The sequence below is a fragment of the Sturnira hondurensis genome, unplaced genomic scaffold (genome assembly GCF_014824575.4).
Source record: "Sturnira hondurensis isolate 20B ecotype Veracruz unplaced genomic scaffold, ASM1482457v3 Scaffold0005220, whole genome shotgun sequence".
Classification (NCBI taxonomy): Eukaryota; Metazoa; Chordata; class Mammalia; order Chiroptera; family Phyllostomidae; genus Sturnira; species Sturnira hondurensis.
Genome location: NW_028077851.1, coordinates 613,871 through 629,434, shown reverse-complemented (window position 1 = coordinate 629,434; position 15,564 = coordinate 613,871). Strand labels below are relative to the sequence as shown.

The 15,564-nt window shown below is 46.9% G+C and overlaps 1 protein-coding gene across 1 annotated transcript in view; it reads left to right on the top strand.

Moving 5' to 3' along the window:
* The first annotated feature begins 861 nt into the window (after window positions 1-861).
* The window catches only part of PTCHD1 (patched domain containing 1), a 56,366-nt gene continuing 41,663 nt past the window's right edge, over window positions 862-15,564 (top strand). Inside the window, exon 1 of the mRNA XM_037046227.1 lies at window positions 862-1,256. Coding sequence (XP_036902122.1) covers window positions 906-1,256 — 351 coding nt within the window. The 5' untranslated portion in view covers window positions 862-905. The remainder of the gene's footprint in view (window positions 1,257-15,564) is intronic.

The window sequence follows — 15,564 nt, the reverse complement described above, 5'->3', positions numbered from 1 at the left end:
ACACCCGAACCCCGTGGTCCCGCGGAAGCTGCAGTGTTGGGGATATTTTAAATGGCTCTTAGTTGAGAGGAGGCGTGATTTCCACGTTCGAGCGTCTCCGCTCCCCACCCCCTCTCCGCACCAGCCAGTGCGCGCCACCACCTGAGCTAGGCGAGAGCCAAGGCGCACGCAGTCTTCAGCCTCTTCCTTTCCCACTCTGGGGGGATCGGCTCTGAGCGGGTCTGCCCGACGCCCCCCGGGAGAACGCTTTACTTTTTGTTTGGGAAATCGGGGCCATTTCTTTATTCATCTCTGGGTCTCCCCGGAGGATACAGGGGAGAAGGCGTGAGCGGGCGGCCGGGCCGGGGGAGGGGAGCAAGGGGAGGGGAGGGGACTGGGTGTAGCCTGGAATTCTCTGTCCTCGTGTTCCTAGGCTGGCGCGCAGAGTCTCCCCGCGATAGCGCCGCCGCCGCTCCCCGCGCTACCCGGTCGTTGGCCTTGGGGGTCGGGTGAGTGGGGTCATGACGCGCCGCGGGGGCTGCCCCGGGCCCCTTCTGCGCTGAGCCCGGACGCAGCCCAGCCGCGCAGAGCCCCTCGGGCGGGGAGGCGGCGGAGGGTGGGGAGGGCGCACGGGATAGGGCGGGGTGGGGGCGGCTCGGAGACCGCCAGGCTGGGGGGCTCTCCAAGCCGACGCGGCCGCGGGCAGGAGGGCGTGTCTCCGTCCCGAGGGGACCCTCCCGAAGCGCGGCGCGGGACTCCCCGATGGTGGTGCCGCGGCTCCGGGAAAGCTCCGGGTCTCGCCTTCGCCGCCGCCGCCGCCGTCGCCACCGCGGGCGCCACCACCGTCGCCGCCGCCGTCGCCGCCGCCGCCCGAGCCCGCGCCGAGCGTGCGCCTCGCCCTCCTCCCGCGCCCGCTCTGCTCTAGGATGCTGCGGCAGGTCCTACACAGGGGCTTGAGGACGTGTTTCTCCCGGCTCGGCCACTTCATTGCCAGTCACCCGGTCTTCTTCGCCTCGGCGCCCGTGCTCATCTCCATCCTGCTCGGCGCCAGCTTCAGCCGCTACCAGGTCGAGGAGAGCGTGGAGCACCTGCTGGCGCCCCAGCACAGCCTCGCCAAGATCGAGCGCAACCTTGTTAACAGCCTGTTCCCGGTCAACCGCTCCAAGCACCGGCTCTACTCGGACCTGCAGACCCCTGGACGCTACGGCCGGGTCATCGTCACCTCCTTCCAGAAAGCCAACATGCTGGACCAGCATCACACCGACCTGATCTTAAAGGTGAGAAGGGGGCGGAAGCGGGCAGCCTCCACCGGCGCCGCTGCCGCTGCCACGGCTGGAGTGGCTGCGCGCGGGGTCCGGGCTGAGAGCGCCGCCTCTCCCATCCCGGGCGCCTGCCGCAGGGGCTCCCCTCCATTGCGCACCCCTAGGAGGCCGCCCAGAACCTCCCAGCCTCCTGGGTGGGAGCGTCCCAGTCCGGGCCCGGCCCTGCCCTCGCCGCCGTCGTTGCCACCCAGGCAGCTGCTGCAACAGTTGGGGCGGCGGCAGTCAGGGTGCTGTGGTCAGTGCGCTGCCTTTGGTTGCAATGGCCTTCGGAGCGGGGAGGCTTTGGGGTAAGTGGGCCAGGAAGGAACAGAATGAGAAAAAAAGTCCTGTTAGTTGAAAACAACATACTATCCATGGGGAGATTTAGAGACCCATCTCCCCTTCTTCTCCTTTCCCCACCCCGTCCTCTGGCCCCCACAGTGTTTTGGGAAAGGCAGTTTGGAGAGGTCATGAGGGGGCAAAGGAATGTGAGGTGAGATGGTGAGGAAAATGCCTCCCACCTCCCAGAAAGAAGTGCGGTCCCTGGCAAGGACAGGGGCTGCCCTGCTGCCCTCCTCCCAGGAGCGAGGTAGCCATCTCTGTCTTCTAGGGTAGGGAAAGATGTTTGTAATTCACAGTTACTTCATCTTTCACAGTATCTCCTCTCCTCCGAAATGCAAAAACTTCTTCGGGCAAAAGGGGATTCAGTTGATCCACTTTTATTTGGGTGCATTTGTGCTCCGGGGTGAGGTGCAGAACCTGAGGGTGAGAACAGACGCCAAGCTGTGTAGCCCTGAGAAGAGCACAGGAGAGCAAGCAGCTGGTTAGAGGGTGACTCTGGCAGAAACAGGTTGTGCCCTCAGCTTGAGGGAGCAATTTGATGTGAAAAGTAAGGTTAATGATGAAAACTTTCAGGAAGTTCCTAAGAAAAGCAGAGGAGTGAAGACTAGAAATGGAAAAGTGGAGACCTTGAGAGAGAAAAGCAAACATAGATGAGAATGTTCTATCCGAGTCCCTGATGGTGGATATTGTGGAGTTTGTTTACTTAAGGTGCTCTTCTGGCGCGCTGGGGGGGGGGGGGGGTGCGCAGACAGGAACCAGTCCCAGACTAACCCTGGGGCCCAGGGATGAGAGGTGCTGATTTTGTGTGGGTCTCTGGTCTAGAGCCAGGATTGGAGGTTTATTAGATTTCTAGTCTTGTTGTTCCAAAAGGACTCAGCCCTTGAACCTGGGGAACTCTTTCTCTTTTCCTCTACAGGTAACCCTTTATCCCTAGGGGCAAGCTCATTTCCCTTCTTTTGCTGACTTGCCATCAATTAGTAATGATGGGACGCTAACTCGAGACTCAATGGAATTGGAACATTCCCACATTGGGTGGCTCGTGGTATTTTTAATGGCGCGCACATAGCACACGTAGTCATCACAGACCCTTAGTAACATTAATCTTGATGTGTTTGCTTTTTTTCATCATTATACTTCCAACATCAAAGTGTTTTTTTTCTCCAGTACCTCAGTGAACACATGTTGGCACACAGACAAATACTGTTCCAAATGCTTTCTCACGAAGACACGTAGTAGTTTCATCACAGGCTTAAGGAAACTAGAATTTAGCCAGTCGTGACAATGGAAAAGCTGCCCCGTGTTTTGATAGTTGATCTACTATATGATATTTCTCTTTGTACCCCCCACCATCCCAAGTGGTATTCCCACTAGCTTTCTTTCCCCCTAACAAACCCCAATGCCAGTGTGATGGGCAATCACCAGTTACATTCACTCTCAAGGTTAATGACACATCAACAGGCACATCCTATCCCTTTTCAATTTGATTGTCTCTCCTATTTGATTTTGATCTGTGCAAAACAGAGAACCGTATTATAAGGGAAAGTGGGAGAGAGAAGGAGACTGGCTTTGCCTCTATGTCTAAAGGGCAACCTTAAAGGACAGTGGTCTTGTCAGGAAGTTGTTTTAAGAAATGGGATGGTTTTCGTGTTCCAGGTGTCTGGGGAAAATCACAGCCCAGTCAAACAGTGGTCAGAACTCATTTCTAGCTGTTGGCTCTCTGGTCAAATAAATTCGTACAGTTTATAAAGACCGAGACTTAGGAAAGGACTGCCTCTGATTTTATGTATCCACTTTTTTTCTTTCTACATCCGTCCCCTATATTTGGTAGGTATGGAGCTGGGGGCAGAAAAGTAGACCCTCAGTACTCATGGTAACGCAAAGTGGTGGGAGAAGGGGCGCTTACTATTTTTTTCCTTTTTTCTATGAGAGACACGATGAAGACTTGTTCTTTATAAAAGGTGTGAGGAGTGAGCGTCACTGTTTCTGCCCGTATGAGTGTTATTCTGATACGTGGTTGCTGGCAACAAGGATAGCGCTGACAGTTAACATTGTACACAACACCAGCCAGCCTCTGGCGGCTTCATTACATTGCATTAGAAGTGAAGTGGACAGAGCCTGAGCAGGGCTTGAGGCTTTTTCAGGCCCCGCTACGAAACTACAGGAAGTAACTTACAGAGCTGTGTCCTCTATTCCTCATAGTGCTCTTGGTTGTGTTGGAATATTCAATGAAGGAGATCCTTCTTGGGACATTAGTCTTGCTACTTTCTGACCAAAAATAGGCTGGGATAAGATGATGACAAAAAATAAAAACCCAGGCTTAGTCTTTAACAAATATACTTGAGAGGATGACAAAGTAACAATAATCCACATTTGAAAATCCAGCTGCTCTGGTTTGCAGCAAGGGACGGGATTTGTGCAAGGGACGGGACTGCCATACTCTGACTCTGGAGCATAACATCTGACTCCAAACTGTGAGGGGGGTGACTCTCCGTCACGATGATTTCTGCCGAAGGCTGTGTGGCAAAGATGGAATTTTTTTTATGAAAGTGGGTGGGGCCTAATGGTGCTGGTAGGGGATCGACCGTTAATTTCCGAACCTGTTTAAATAAATGTTGATCTTCAAAAGACTTCATTTCACTAGAAGATTAAATTTAGCTCATTATCATATTTTAATAGAAAATCCACGATGTTTCTCTCAGAGCAAATTTCCGGATAGTGTCTCATGAGCTTTTATACATAAGATTTTTTTTCTTAATCACATAAAATGAAGTGCAGGACGGTCTTGTTGCTAATGGATCGGAGCTGTGACCAAGACGATACTTGATTTACTCCAGAATCATCTGTGTAGATGGAAGAAACCGTTTAACCCAGTCCTTAGAATAATGTGACCCCCTTTATAACACTGTAACAATGTAAACATGCAGTATGTTCTAAGTACAGTAAGTGCCTCAGCGTGGGCAGGACAGTGTTGTGATCCCATTTTACAGATGAGAAGACTGCTCTTTACAAATGAACTGAGCCAGTCCATGGACAAGACACAGAGGCAGAAACCAGGGCTGGGACCCAGGGTTTCTGACTCCCAGCAGAGCGCTCTTTTCACTATAATTTCCTGTCTCCCACGTGACAAACTACTTGAATTATTTTAAATGTATGTTTTTGTTATCCAGACAAAGTATATTTGACCAGAGTCTCCTAGTCAGCCCGTACTATTGTGGTAATACTGATAATTAGATCATAAAAACATTCTCTTGACTGAGTCTTCCTGATGTCAGTGAAAATCCACATACAGGGTAGGGCAAAAATAGGTTCACGGTTGTGAGAACACAAAACACAAGAGTTCATTTTTCTATTATGATTTATTCATTAGTGTATTATTTTCCCTACGAGGAATTATAAACCAACTTTTACCCCTCCCTATATAGAAACTCTTAAGTGCTCAAAGTAAACCATAAAATATTTGTAATTGGCAGTAGACAAATATAGAAAGATCGAATATTTTACTGAAAAAATACCCCTGGCTCTTTTTTTACTGGAAAAAAAAAACCCACTCTGAATGATTAAAGGTGGCAATTCCATGTTTGAGCACTGTTCACTGGCCGGGTTCAGGTGGATTCGACTCCAGTGCCTCGCGCAGCCCCTGGCACACAGTGGACCCTCAATAAATACTTGTCGGACGGACATGGCCTGGATTACTCAGACCCTTCTGTGGTGGGTAAAGAAAATTCCACAGAAACCACTTGAGAATGTATTTTCCAAATGACATTTTTCTTTTTACAACTATACCAGCAGTTTCTAGGCTTCCCTTTTTCCAAGATACTGTTTTTCTTTCCTCATTAACCTCTGTGGTCACATCAAAACATGTTTCCGTTTTGAGACTGGGTGCGGGCCTTTCCTATGCGCAGTGTCCCCTTCTTCAGAGGAACCTCGTAGGATTTTTTTTTCCAAGCCAAGGGAAGGACACATCACTGCTTTGCAGACACTCTTCCATTTACTGGGGAATCTCGTTGTGTTCAAGTATTCCATTTCTATTTTATTAAAACTTTTTGATGTTTAAATACATGAAGTAGAATTAACTGATAGAATTTAACTTGGAATTATTTAAATCGGGTTTTCCAGGAAGGGCAGAATAATTGCTAGCTTGGTGTCATGAAGACCTGGTAGCTGGGTCAAGATCCCAGTTTTCCCAAATACTACCTAAGCACTTTCAGTCAGTACGGGCATCAGCATCATTTCTTTCCCTACAGTATAAGGATCAGCATATCCCGGCCTGTTTGCGAGCTTGGAAATTTTTACATGAAAAAACGGTATCAATACAAAGAAGAATATGAGGCAGAGATGGCACGTGGCTCCCAAAGCCAAAAATATTTCTTCTTTAGTCCTTTACATAAAAAGTTCCTCGACTGTATTCCTAAACTTCTTTGCTAAAGCATTCTCAGGAAGTTACTACTACGAACCTCTAAGGCAGTGGTTCTCAACCAGGGGTGACTGTACCCTCCTCCAGGTGACATTTGGCAATGGTTGGAGAGGTTTGGATGGTCAGAACTGGTCGTGGGCCGCTATTAACATCTAGTGGGTGGAGGGCGTGGATGCTGGTACCCACCCTGTGGGCACAGGATGACCTCCCACACCAAAGAACTGCCTGGCCCCAGACCCTGCTTGAACGGGTTCATTTGCATGCTTCTTCTGTTTCATTAGGATTTTTTTTTTTGCAGCTGCATTGATTATGTAAAATGAAAACATGCCAAATTCTTAAAGAATTTTGGGGACAAATACTACAGCCTCTGAGGAAATGCTCTTTTGGGCAGTTGAGCAGAGACCAGATATTCCAGAGCGACCTTCCCCAAGATGTAGTTATCTTGCTCTCTCCTACAGCCTTGTCCTTTCCAGGCTAAGTCCTGCTGTAGAGCAACCCAAGAAACTGAATGCAGTTTAACTGCATGAACAGCAAAGCTGCCGAATTGACCCTGGCCTTGAGGCTTGCAGAGTGCCCATTATCAGCAGGTTTGACTGCCAATCTGGCAGTCACCCACTAGCCCAGCCTTCGCCTGACAGTGTGTAAGAGCTTACTAGGAGTCGTGACCCGCCAAGAAGGCTGGGGGCAACGCTTTGTTGCCTAGTCCAATTGCCTTGCCTTTCTGAACATAATATGTCAAAAGAAGAACTTGCATCCAAGGAACAGGACATGAAAGACTCTTGGGTTCAGAAGGCACCTTAAAGGTCATGTCTGCAGATGCTATTCTGGAATCTGCTCTTAGCATCTCGGTGCTTTGTCCGGGACAGGTGCTGTAGCACCTTGGGAAGCCCTGTCCCTTCGGTGAGTTTTCTGAGGCAGGTGCTCTTAGAACATGTTGAGCCCAGGCCTGAAGGGCGACATTTGTGCATCCGCTGGATCGGCCGATTGCCTTTTAATTTTTTTAACTTTTCAATTACAGTTGACATTTGTACTTTATTTTTGCGCAGGGGGGAAATTAAAAAGAGGTCAAGATTGCTTTTCATTCTCCTTTCATTTCATAGGCGGTATATCCAAATAATCCAAGCATAATATTATTCTCGGGTTGTCTCATTTCTGAGCACATTTTACTTCTGTGACTAATATCTTCAAATGCCCACCTTGCTCATCTTATTTAGATTGGGGAAGCAACCTTTTACTTCTTCCTCATGCAGATAAGCATTTGGGAGAAACTCTGGGTAAACTGCTAATTAAAACTGAAATTTAAATATAAAGCTGCAGTGTGAGAAGAAGCCCACCATTTTAATGACTCATAGTATCTTGATAGATGCTGTATGACAAGGATGATTTGTTTTCATTAACACAAGAAAATGAACCTCTCAGGATTGACCAGATCTACAGACCTCACGAAACAGCTGAACATTTAACTGGTGACTCCTTATGATAATTAAGAGAAGGAGAAGTAGGGTAAAAGGAACTGTTTGTCTCCTGCCTGCATAGAGGTTGCAGCATCCCTTGGCACAGGAGCTAGAGAGAGACAAAAGGTCCTGGGGATCTGATAAGCTTTGACTTTGTGGGATGAGCCATCTGGTACCTGACTTTGGGGCTCAGTATGAGCCCCTAGTGATTCTTGAGATAGGCTTGAAGCAGCCCTTTGAAGTCACCTGCTCGGTAGCGCATCACAGCAAGCAGGCCTGTCTGTAGCACTGCCCGCACTACAGCCACATGCCCGGAAGGCCACAGAACTTCCGAGGAATCCTTCCAGACTGATTTAATGACCAGCAGGGGAGGTGAGTAATCTCTAACCTTCAAAGGGAGAAACAAAAGGGAAATCAACACCATTTATTATTTCATATGGGAAGCCCTGAATATTATGCTGTGCCTTCAACTTCCAAATTCAGATTTTTGAACAAAAGAGGCAATTAGGAAACCGGGTAGCTATTTTTATCTTCTCACTCTCTAAGAAACCCTCTTGAGAATATTGTTTCTGGTATTTTATAAGATGCTCATTGTTAGGTTTTCTACTTTAGGTTTCCATTGTGGGCTCCATGTAGAGTCGAGATGAGGATTTGAGTGCCAGCAGCTACCTTGGGAGTTAATATCCGGAAACACCAGTAAGGAAGTGGGGACCCGAAAGAGGGAATATTCTCAAGCAAGTGTCCACTGTGGACACCCAGGGCTCGGTCTCCCTGGGGAACTCTGGGAGACACGGTAGAGCATGTGTCCAGGTTATCCCCACTGTGGGTAAAGAAGCTAGATATTTATTCCCCACCTCTCCAGCCATCATTAGTTGATCCAGCTGCATCCGGGAGTGTTAAATAAATATATGGCAGTTCCAGGTGCTCTCTCTGTTCCTATAATCAGAATCAGTGCTGCTGTTTTACGAAAGCCTCAGGCAACAGAGCTGCAGGGCTTTGCAGTAAGTGGCCTTGGCATGCAGAGGTGAGCATGAGCTGAAAGAGGATGGGCAGGGTCCGTGGCAGCAGCAGCGGCCTAAGGGTCTTAGCCTACCTGGAGTCACGCATCTAGAAGTTGAGGGCCCAATTCCCAGGAGATGTTCATCGCTTCACTCAACAAGATGGCCTTGACCCCAACTCCATGAAGTTTACAGGCAAGCATGATCCAGCATAGTTGTTTGGTTTATTCTTGAACTGTCACTGGTTGGTGGTAAAGATGATTCCAAACAGGGCCTGGACACCACCAGGACTTAGGGGTTTATGTTGCTAAATGCGCACATTGGAGTATCCCGCCCCTCTTCCCTTTATGAATACAAAAATCTATAGGTCCCCCTTTTCACACATCTACTTTTTAAAACTCTTTTTAAAGAAATGTATTGGGGTGGCCTTGGTAAGTAAAATTATATAGGGGCCAAGTGTACAATTCTATAATACATCATCTATATATTGCACTGTGTGCTCACCACCCAAAGTTAAATCTCCTGTCAGCACATATCTGCCCCCATTTACTACCCCCATACCCTTCCCTCTGGTCACCACCATAGTGTTGTCTGTGTCTGTGAGTTTGTGTTGGCTTCTTCATTGGTTGCTTTCAGCTTTATACCCTACATATGAGTGAAATCACATGATTCGTGACTTTTTCCATCTGAAAGGTAACGACATAAATATGGTCATTTTACACATCTACTTTTGCTCTCCTCTAGAAATGCACTCACTGCTTATTCTGATGTCAAACTCACGTGTCTCCTACTTTACGAGGCCCTCCCAGAATGGCTTCTTCCCTCCCTTAAATCCATCTGGCTTTCAGTCATGTTCATATTCTTGGATGCTGAGCTATACACTGTTATATAATTTGCTGTATTGTCAGGTGATAGTTTCTTTTCGGCAAGAGCATAGGCTCTTCAAGTGTGGGAACAATGTCTCATACTCCCAAATGCCTCCTAGAACCTAGCGTAATGTGGAGTGCGTAGTAGGTGCTTAATAAATTGTTGCTGGTCAATGGCTTATAGGATGAAAAATGTTCTCTTCCTTCCCTGTTGATTTATTTTGGTCAAATACAATTTTGTCTGGTAGCATGACCATGTGATTTCCTTAGATCTGTCTTCACTTTTAATCCTTGATAAATCTTGGTTCCAAACTTGATGATAATAAGCAATAACTATCAATTCTGCTGCAGGATCTTCTGACATTTGCTTTGTATGAAGAGAAATTCATAGAAAACCAAACACTTGACCACCTTCTCTGGCCAAATACAGTTTGGAAAGGCGGGAACTTGACCTCAGCCTCCATTTCCCTATGGAAGGGAAGAGCACTGTGCACTTCCCAGGGAGCACCTGAAAGTTAGCTTTCCACTACACATGCCCTTGTTCACATGAAGTCTCAAAACTTTGGCCACAACCATACTCAAATGTAAACATGAAACACATTTTTTAAAAAACCAAGGACAGATGGGTTTTGCCAGCTGAAGCATCAGTGTTTAAGAGATCACCATCCTAATGTTACTGAGCCTCAGTCTTCTGAAGAGGGAACCCATGGTAACCAAAAGATTTGTTCTAAGAGGTGAACTTAAAAAATGATACTGGCACAAAAATCAGTGTATCTCTGTTAAGTTTAATAGAAACATTAGAACTAACTTCTCAGCATTGAAGGCGACATTCCTTTGCCCATTATTCCATGGGCTCCACACATTTCAAATACCATAGCTTTGTGAATTCCTTCTAATTGTCTCAAGAAAAAAGGCATCTCCGCCATAGAACTCTCATTATAAGTGCTCAAAAGATCTTTGTGGTATTCAGTACCTTAATTTTGTGCAGTTTCCATTGCCATCTTTTGTTTTTGTTCTCATTTTGTTATAGCAAGTGGTCATACTGAGGGAAGATTGGTTGCTCTTAGACTCTTTACGGTGCCCACACATCACCTGGGCATCTAGTGAAAATACACATTCATACTCAACCTAGGATGGGACTGTGATTCCGGATTTCTAACAAGCTCTCAGGTGATTCTGCTGGCCAGAGGAGCACACTTTGAGTAGCAAGGCTCAAATTCAGCTGCTGTGAACATAACACTGGCTTTGGGGTCAGGAAATCCAAGCTCAAGCCCCAGTTCTCTCTCTCTCTCTCTCTCTCTCTCTCTCTCTTTGAGAGAGAGGAAGGAAAAGGGGACAGGGAGAGAAACATCACTGTGTGGTAGAACCATCCCTTGTGCGCCCCCTACTGGGGAAACCTGGCCCGCAACCCAGGCACATGCCCTGACAATCGAACCAGCGACTGTTTGGTTTGTGGTTGGCACTCATTCTACTGACCCACACTAGCCAGGGCTTAAACCCTGTTCTTTTAAGTATGTGACCTTGAGTAAGTCACCTAACCTCCCTGAGAAGCAGGCTCCTCATCTGCACTGAATGTAATAGCATCCCCCATACCCACTTACGGTAAGGATGTGGGTATGAGATACCGTATGTGAAGGCACTGTGTAACCCTGTTCTCCCGTGGTTTGTAAGGCGTGTTATCATTATTGCTATTTGCTTTGAAAATGACTGTTACTTCCTCGTATGCACCAGCTCTTTCAGAGTCATTATTGCCTGTTGAGTAAATACACATATAGGCTTTTTTTTCCTTTGATCCAACAGGCAATAATGGGTGCTCAATCTGCATCCTCAATACTCAGATTGGCAATTTGTTGGTCTTTAATGACTCCATCTGAGTCATTATAGACGATTGGATTCATCCTACTGCTGAGCATGCAGCTCCTGAGTTCTTAGGCAGGCGGAGCTGTCAGTGGGGATGAGCGCATTGCATTCCAGCTCATCAAGGTGGCTTCTCGGGACTCAGAACCTCATCTTCATGCTTGACAGTGCTTTGCACTCAAAGGCAGCCTTCATTTCCTGCCTGGAGAAGTGTCTTTGGAATGAAAAGTCCTGGGAGGTGGTGGGCTCCTTTTCCCCAGTTCTCTTCACCACTCGTCAGGGCAGGGCAGGGCAGGGCAGAAGGGATTCTCCGGCAATGCCAGTGACAGAGTGGATACCAGATAACTCCTCTTTCACTTAATTTACATGACCGCAGTGTTTCCCTAGGAAATCTCACCGATATAAATAGATCTGTGAGCACTTGAAAGGAAAGAGTGGGGTCAGAATTTGCCAGAGATCAGGAGGACCAGGCAAAGTGATCATTGTAAAGCCCCCTGAAACTCTGAAATGTAAGATTTTGCTTTAATTTGGGTTTTCATCATTTAGCTCAGTGTGTTACGCATCTCCCTTCTAAAAGTTGTTTTCATAGGATAGAAAAGAAATCTGTAATTATTTAGGCTCAAAATCAAATCCACCAAAAAAATCTTCCTGCCTACCTGGTTCTCTTCAAACAAAACAAATTCTGGTATAAGTGAGGATTAGTAGTTCTTCTCAAATGTGAACGCGCTTTCAAATTCCCTGGGAATTTGATTAACATGCGTATCCTGATTCAGGAGGTCTGAGATAGGCCTGAGGTCTTGCACTTCTAACAAGCTCCCAGGGCTGCTGCGGCCGCGGCTGGTCTGAGGACCACAATGAGTAAAGCGGCGAATTGGTGAGCCTCAGGAACGCTTCTGTATCCTGACTAGTTAATTACCCAGTGCCATTTAATTGCCTCCGTACTGTAAAGCAATGTTTCTCCAACTTGAGTGGATTTGTCCTGGAGGACTTGTCGAAACACAGATTTTTGGTCTCACTGGAAGAGCTTCGGATTCTGTAGGTCTGGGTTGCAGGCTGAGATTTTGCATTTCTTTTTTTTTCCCCCACATTATTTTTACTGTGTTTATTCCAGAGCATTTGCATTTCTAACAGGTTTCCAGGGTATTGCTGGTCCAGGGGGCCACACTTTGAAAGCCACTGCTATGCAGCACCCTAGTAATTGGCTGCCAGTACTGATCCCCCCAAAAATGCAGCCTCTCACTCTCTGTAGGACCTGAGCAACACATCCAAGCAGGATGCAAAAGTTACTTGTGCAGCAGTTAATTCTGAATGGTGCTATAAGAGCTACTAGCAAAGGGTACTACATAAGTCTGAACCTTTTAAGTTTGCAGTTTAAGGCAAGCATATTGGACAGAGGGGCCTGCTCTGTTGCTTGTCTCTGGGTATTGGCGTTTAGGAGAAAGGGGCTGAATAGAAGGGTGCACACTTTAAGATGGAGGGGAGTGGCGTAAGCCCCTGCCCACTCACACACACCTGTACTGCCGCTGTAGTTGCTGCCTTCACTGTGTGATTGCCAAAGCTTCCTTTCTTCCAAAGACTTCCCGCACGGGGTCACCCGCCACTTGCCTTTACAGTAACTTTTTTTACATCAAACCAGAAGGCACAGCAGGGACAAATAGGAGGTACATGTTGCATTGCTGAGACGAGGACCCAGCTCTGTGGTTGTCAGAGGTACGGTGTCCACCACGAGGGCTCTCACAGCTAATGTTCAGTTTCAACTACTGTCTGATGTCAGTGCTGTTAGAGAGAGAGGAAGCCGAACTGCAGTGAAGTTCAGCCAGTGCTGGTTGTGGCGTAGTGGCCCAGGGGTTGTTTCAGAGCCCCCAGTCTCTGTGTTTGAGGCTGTGAACCACATATGTCCATGATGAAGTCAGTTAACCTCTCTAGGGTCTTCAGTTTCCTCACTCATAAAATGGGATCAACAATATCGCTGTTATGGGGTTGGAAAATAAAAGGAGATAATGCATGAACTAACTTTATAAAGCGTGATGTGCCTAAAGCCACACACATCTCATAGTATCTGCACTGAATGCACATATGTTTGTGTGGAGCGAGGATTCCCAGGCAAGAAGAATACGTACCTTTGTCACCCAGTTCACATATTTCATATCACATTCTCTTGTAAAAAAAATGCCTTTAGAGTCAGGGACTACCTTTTACTACAGAGAAACTTTGCTTTACGTGGCCTCATACTCCCAGATGATGCAATATTACATCAGTCTATATATTTCACTTGGAATGGCCCAAGGAGAATAAATAGCATATTTGATCATCCACCGTCTACACTCGCAAAGCCTTAGACCTGCACTATCCAATTCAGAAGCCACTAGCCGTATGTAGCGATTTGATTCACATTTAAGTTCATTAAAATTAGAAATCCATTTCCTCAGTTGCAGTAGCCACTTTTCAAGTGCTTAATGGCTACATGTGCCTGTAACAGGCAGAGGACATGAAGAACATTTTCAGCATTGGAGAAAGTTCTAGTCGACAGTGCTGCTTTTCACAGATGAAATAACTGATACATCTTAACTAATAAGCAGTGGGATCGAGATTCAAACAGGTCTGGGTTCTAAAGCGTCATTTTAAAAATAACTAGACCAGACTGCCTCCATCAAATACAGAAATAGATGAGTAAGGCATGGCCCCTGGCGTCTGGTGGCCTTGAAGTAGTATTTCAATCAGTAACAGAGTAAGGGGGAACTTGCAGTTGCAGCTTCAACATGTAAAGACCTTGGGAGTTATCACTCCAATCTTTACAACAAGGAAAACCGAGACGAACTGAAAACCAATGACTTTTCTTGCACACCTCAGAGAACTGAGGTCACAGGGCAGACTGCTATCCCAAAATCTGTATAGGCAGGCACATCTATAGGGCGCAGACACAATCCGCTTACCCAGAGCAGGAGCCTTGGGTAGAAACACTAAAAAGGCAATTTGGACAAATTGCTGGAGGCTGAGTGTGCAGTAGCATGAGAGTTCGAGACTTCCAGGGGGCTGCAAGCACTACTTTTGCAGGCGGAGGGGTCAGAGGGCTCATACTTTCTTCAGCTTCCCCTCCAGAACCCCCACCAGATTCCCAAGGGGAAGATGGGGCAGGCGGAGGTGGAAGAGTAATCACTGTGAAATCTATCCAGTCTTCTCCACAACAAAGGCCTCACTCTCCAGGGAAGAAGATGTGGCCAGAGCACCATTCTGAAACTTCACCCTAGGTTCCTCCCCAGTGAAGCTTCCTCCTGTCTTCTGAATGTGTGTGTGGCAGCAGGGGGGGGGGGTCCTCAGGTGTCAGGGCTTCAAGGAAACAGATTAGAAGTGCTGCAGCCAAGGAAGGGAACAGGGAGCGGCAGGGGGGCTATATCACAGGAGAACTATCTATGAAGGTCACAGCCTCAAGGCACAGGCCCACTTCAAGACAGAGATTTCAGCCCTGGCTGGTGTAGCTCAGTGGTTGAGCGCGGGCCTGCGAACCACACGATCGCGGTTTGATTCCCAGTCAGGGCACATGCCTGGGTTGCAGGCCAGTTCCCAGCAGGGGACTCACGAGAGGCAACCGTACATTGATGTTTCTATCCCTCTCTCCTTCCCTTCCCCTCTAAAGATAAATAAATAAAAATCTTAAAAAAAAAGACAGAGATTTCATCAGCAGATTGTATAGCATTTCTCTTCCCCACACCTTATCGCTATATCAACAGGGCTGTAGTATAATCATAGCAGACTATAGCGGAAAGAGCTGCAAAACACAGTCTTTCTCTGAGGAGGAGTACTTTGAAAAGTCCAAAGGCAAAAGGAGAGACAGAAACAAACAGAAGAGAAATTTGAAGTTTCTGGTACCTATAGCCACAACAAACATTAGATACGTCCCCACTAACTCCTAGATTAATATAAATCCTCCCCATAAGGCCTATATACCTCAGTTCCTATTAACTGATACAGTATGTCCAATGGGGGGGAGATTACAAAGCATGCCAAAAGAAAAAATATATACTCGAGACGAAGGAAGCATCAGAACCACACTCAAATAAGACAGATGTTAGAATTATCGGGCAGAAAACTTCAGATAACTATGATTAACTTGTTATGGGCTTTAATGGAAAGAGTAGACAACATCAATAACAGACAAATACTGTAAGTAGAGAGATGGAAACTCTGAGGATGAATCAAAAGGAAATTCTAGAAAAACTAACAGAAATGAAGAATGGCTTTGATGGATTCATCAGTAGACTCAACGCAGTCCAGGAAAGAATCAGTGAGCTTGAATATAGAATAATAGAAACCTCACAAACTGAAACACAAAGAGACAAAAGGGTGAAAGCGCCC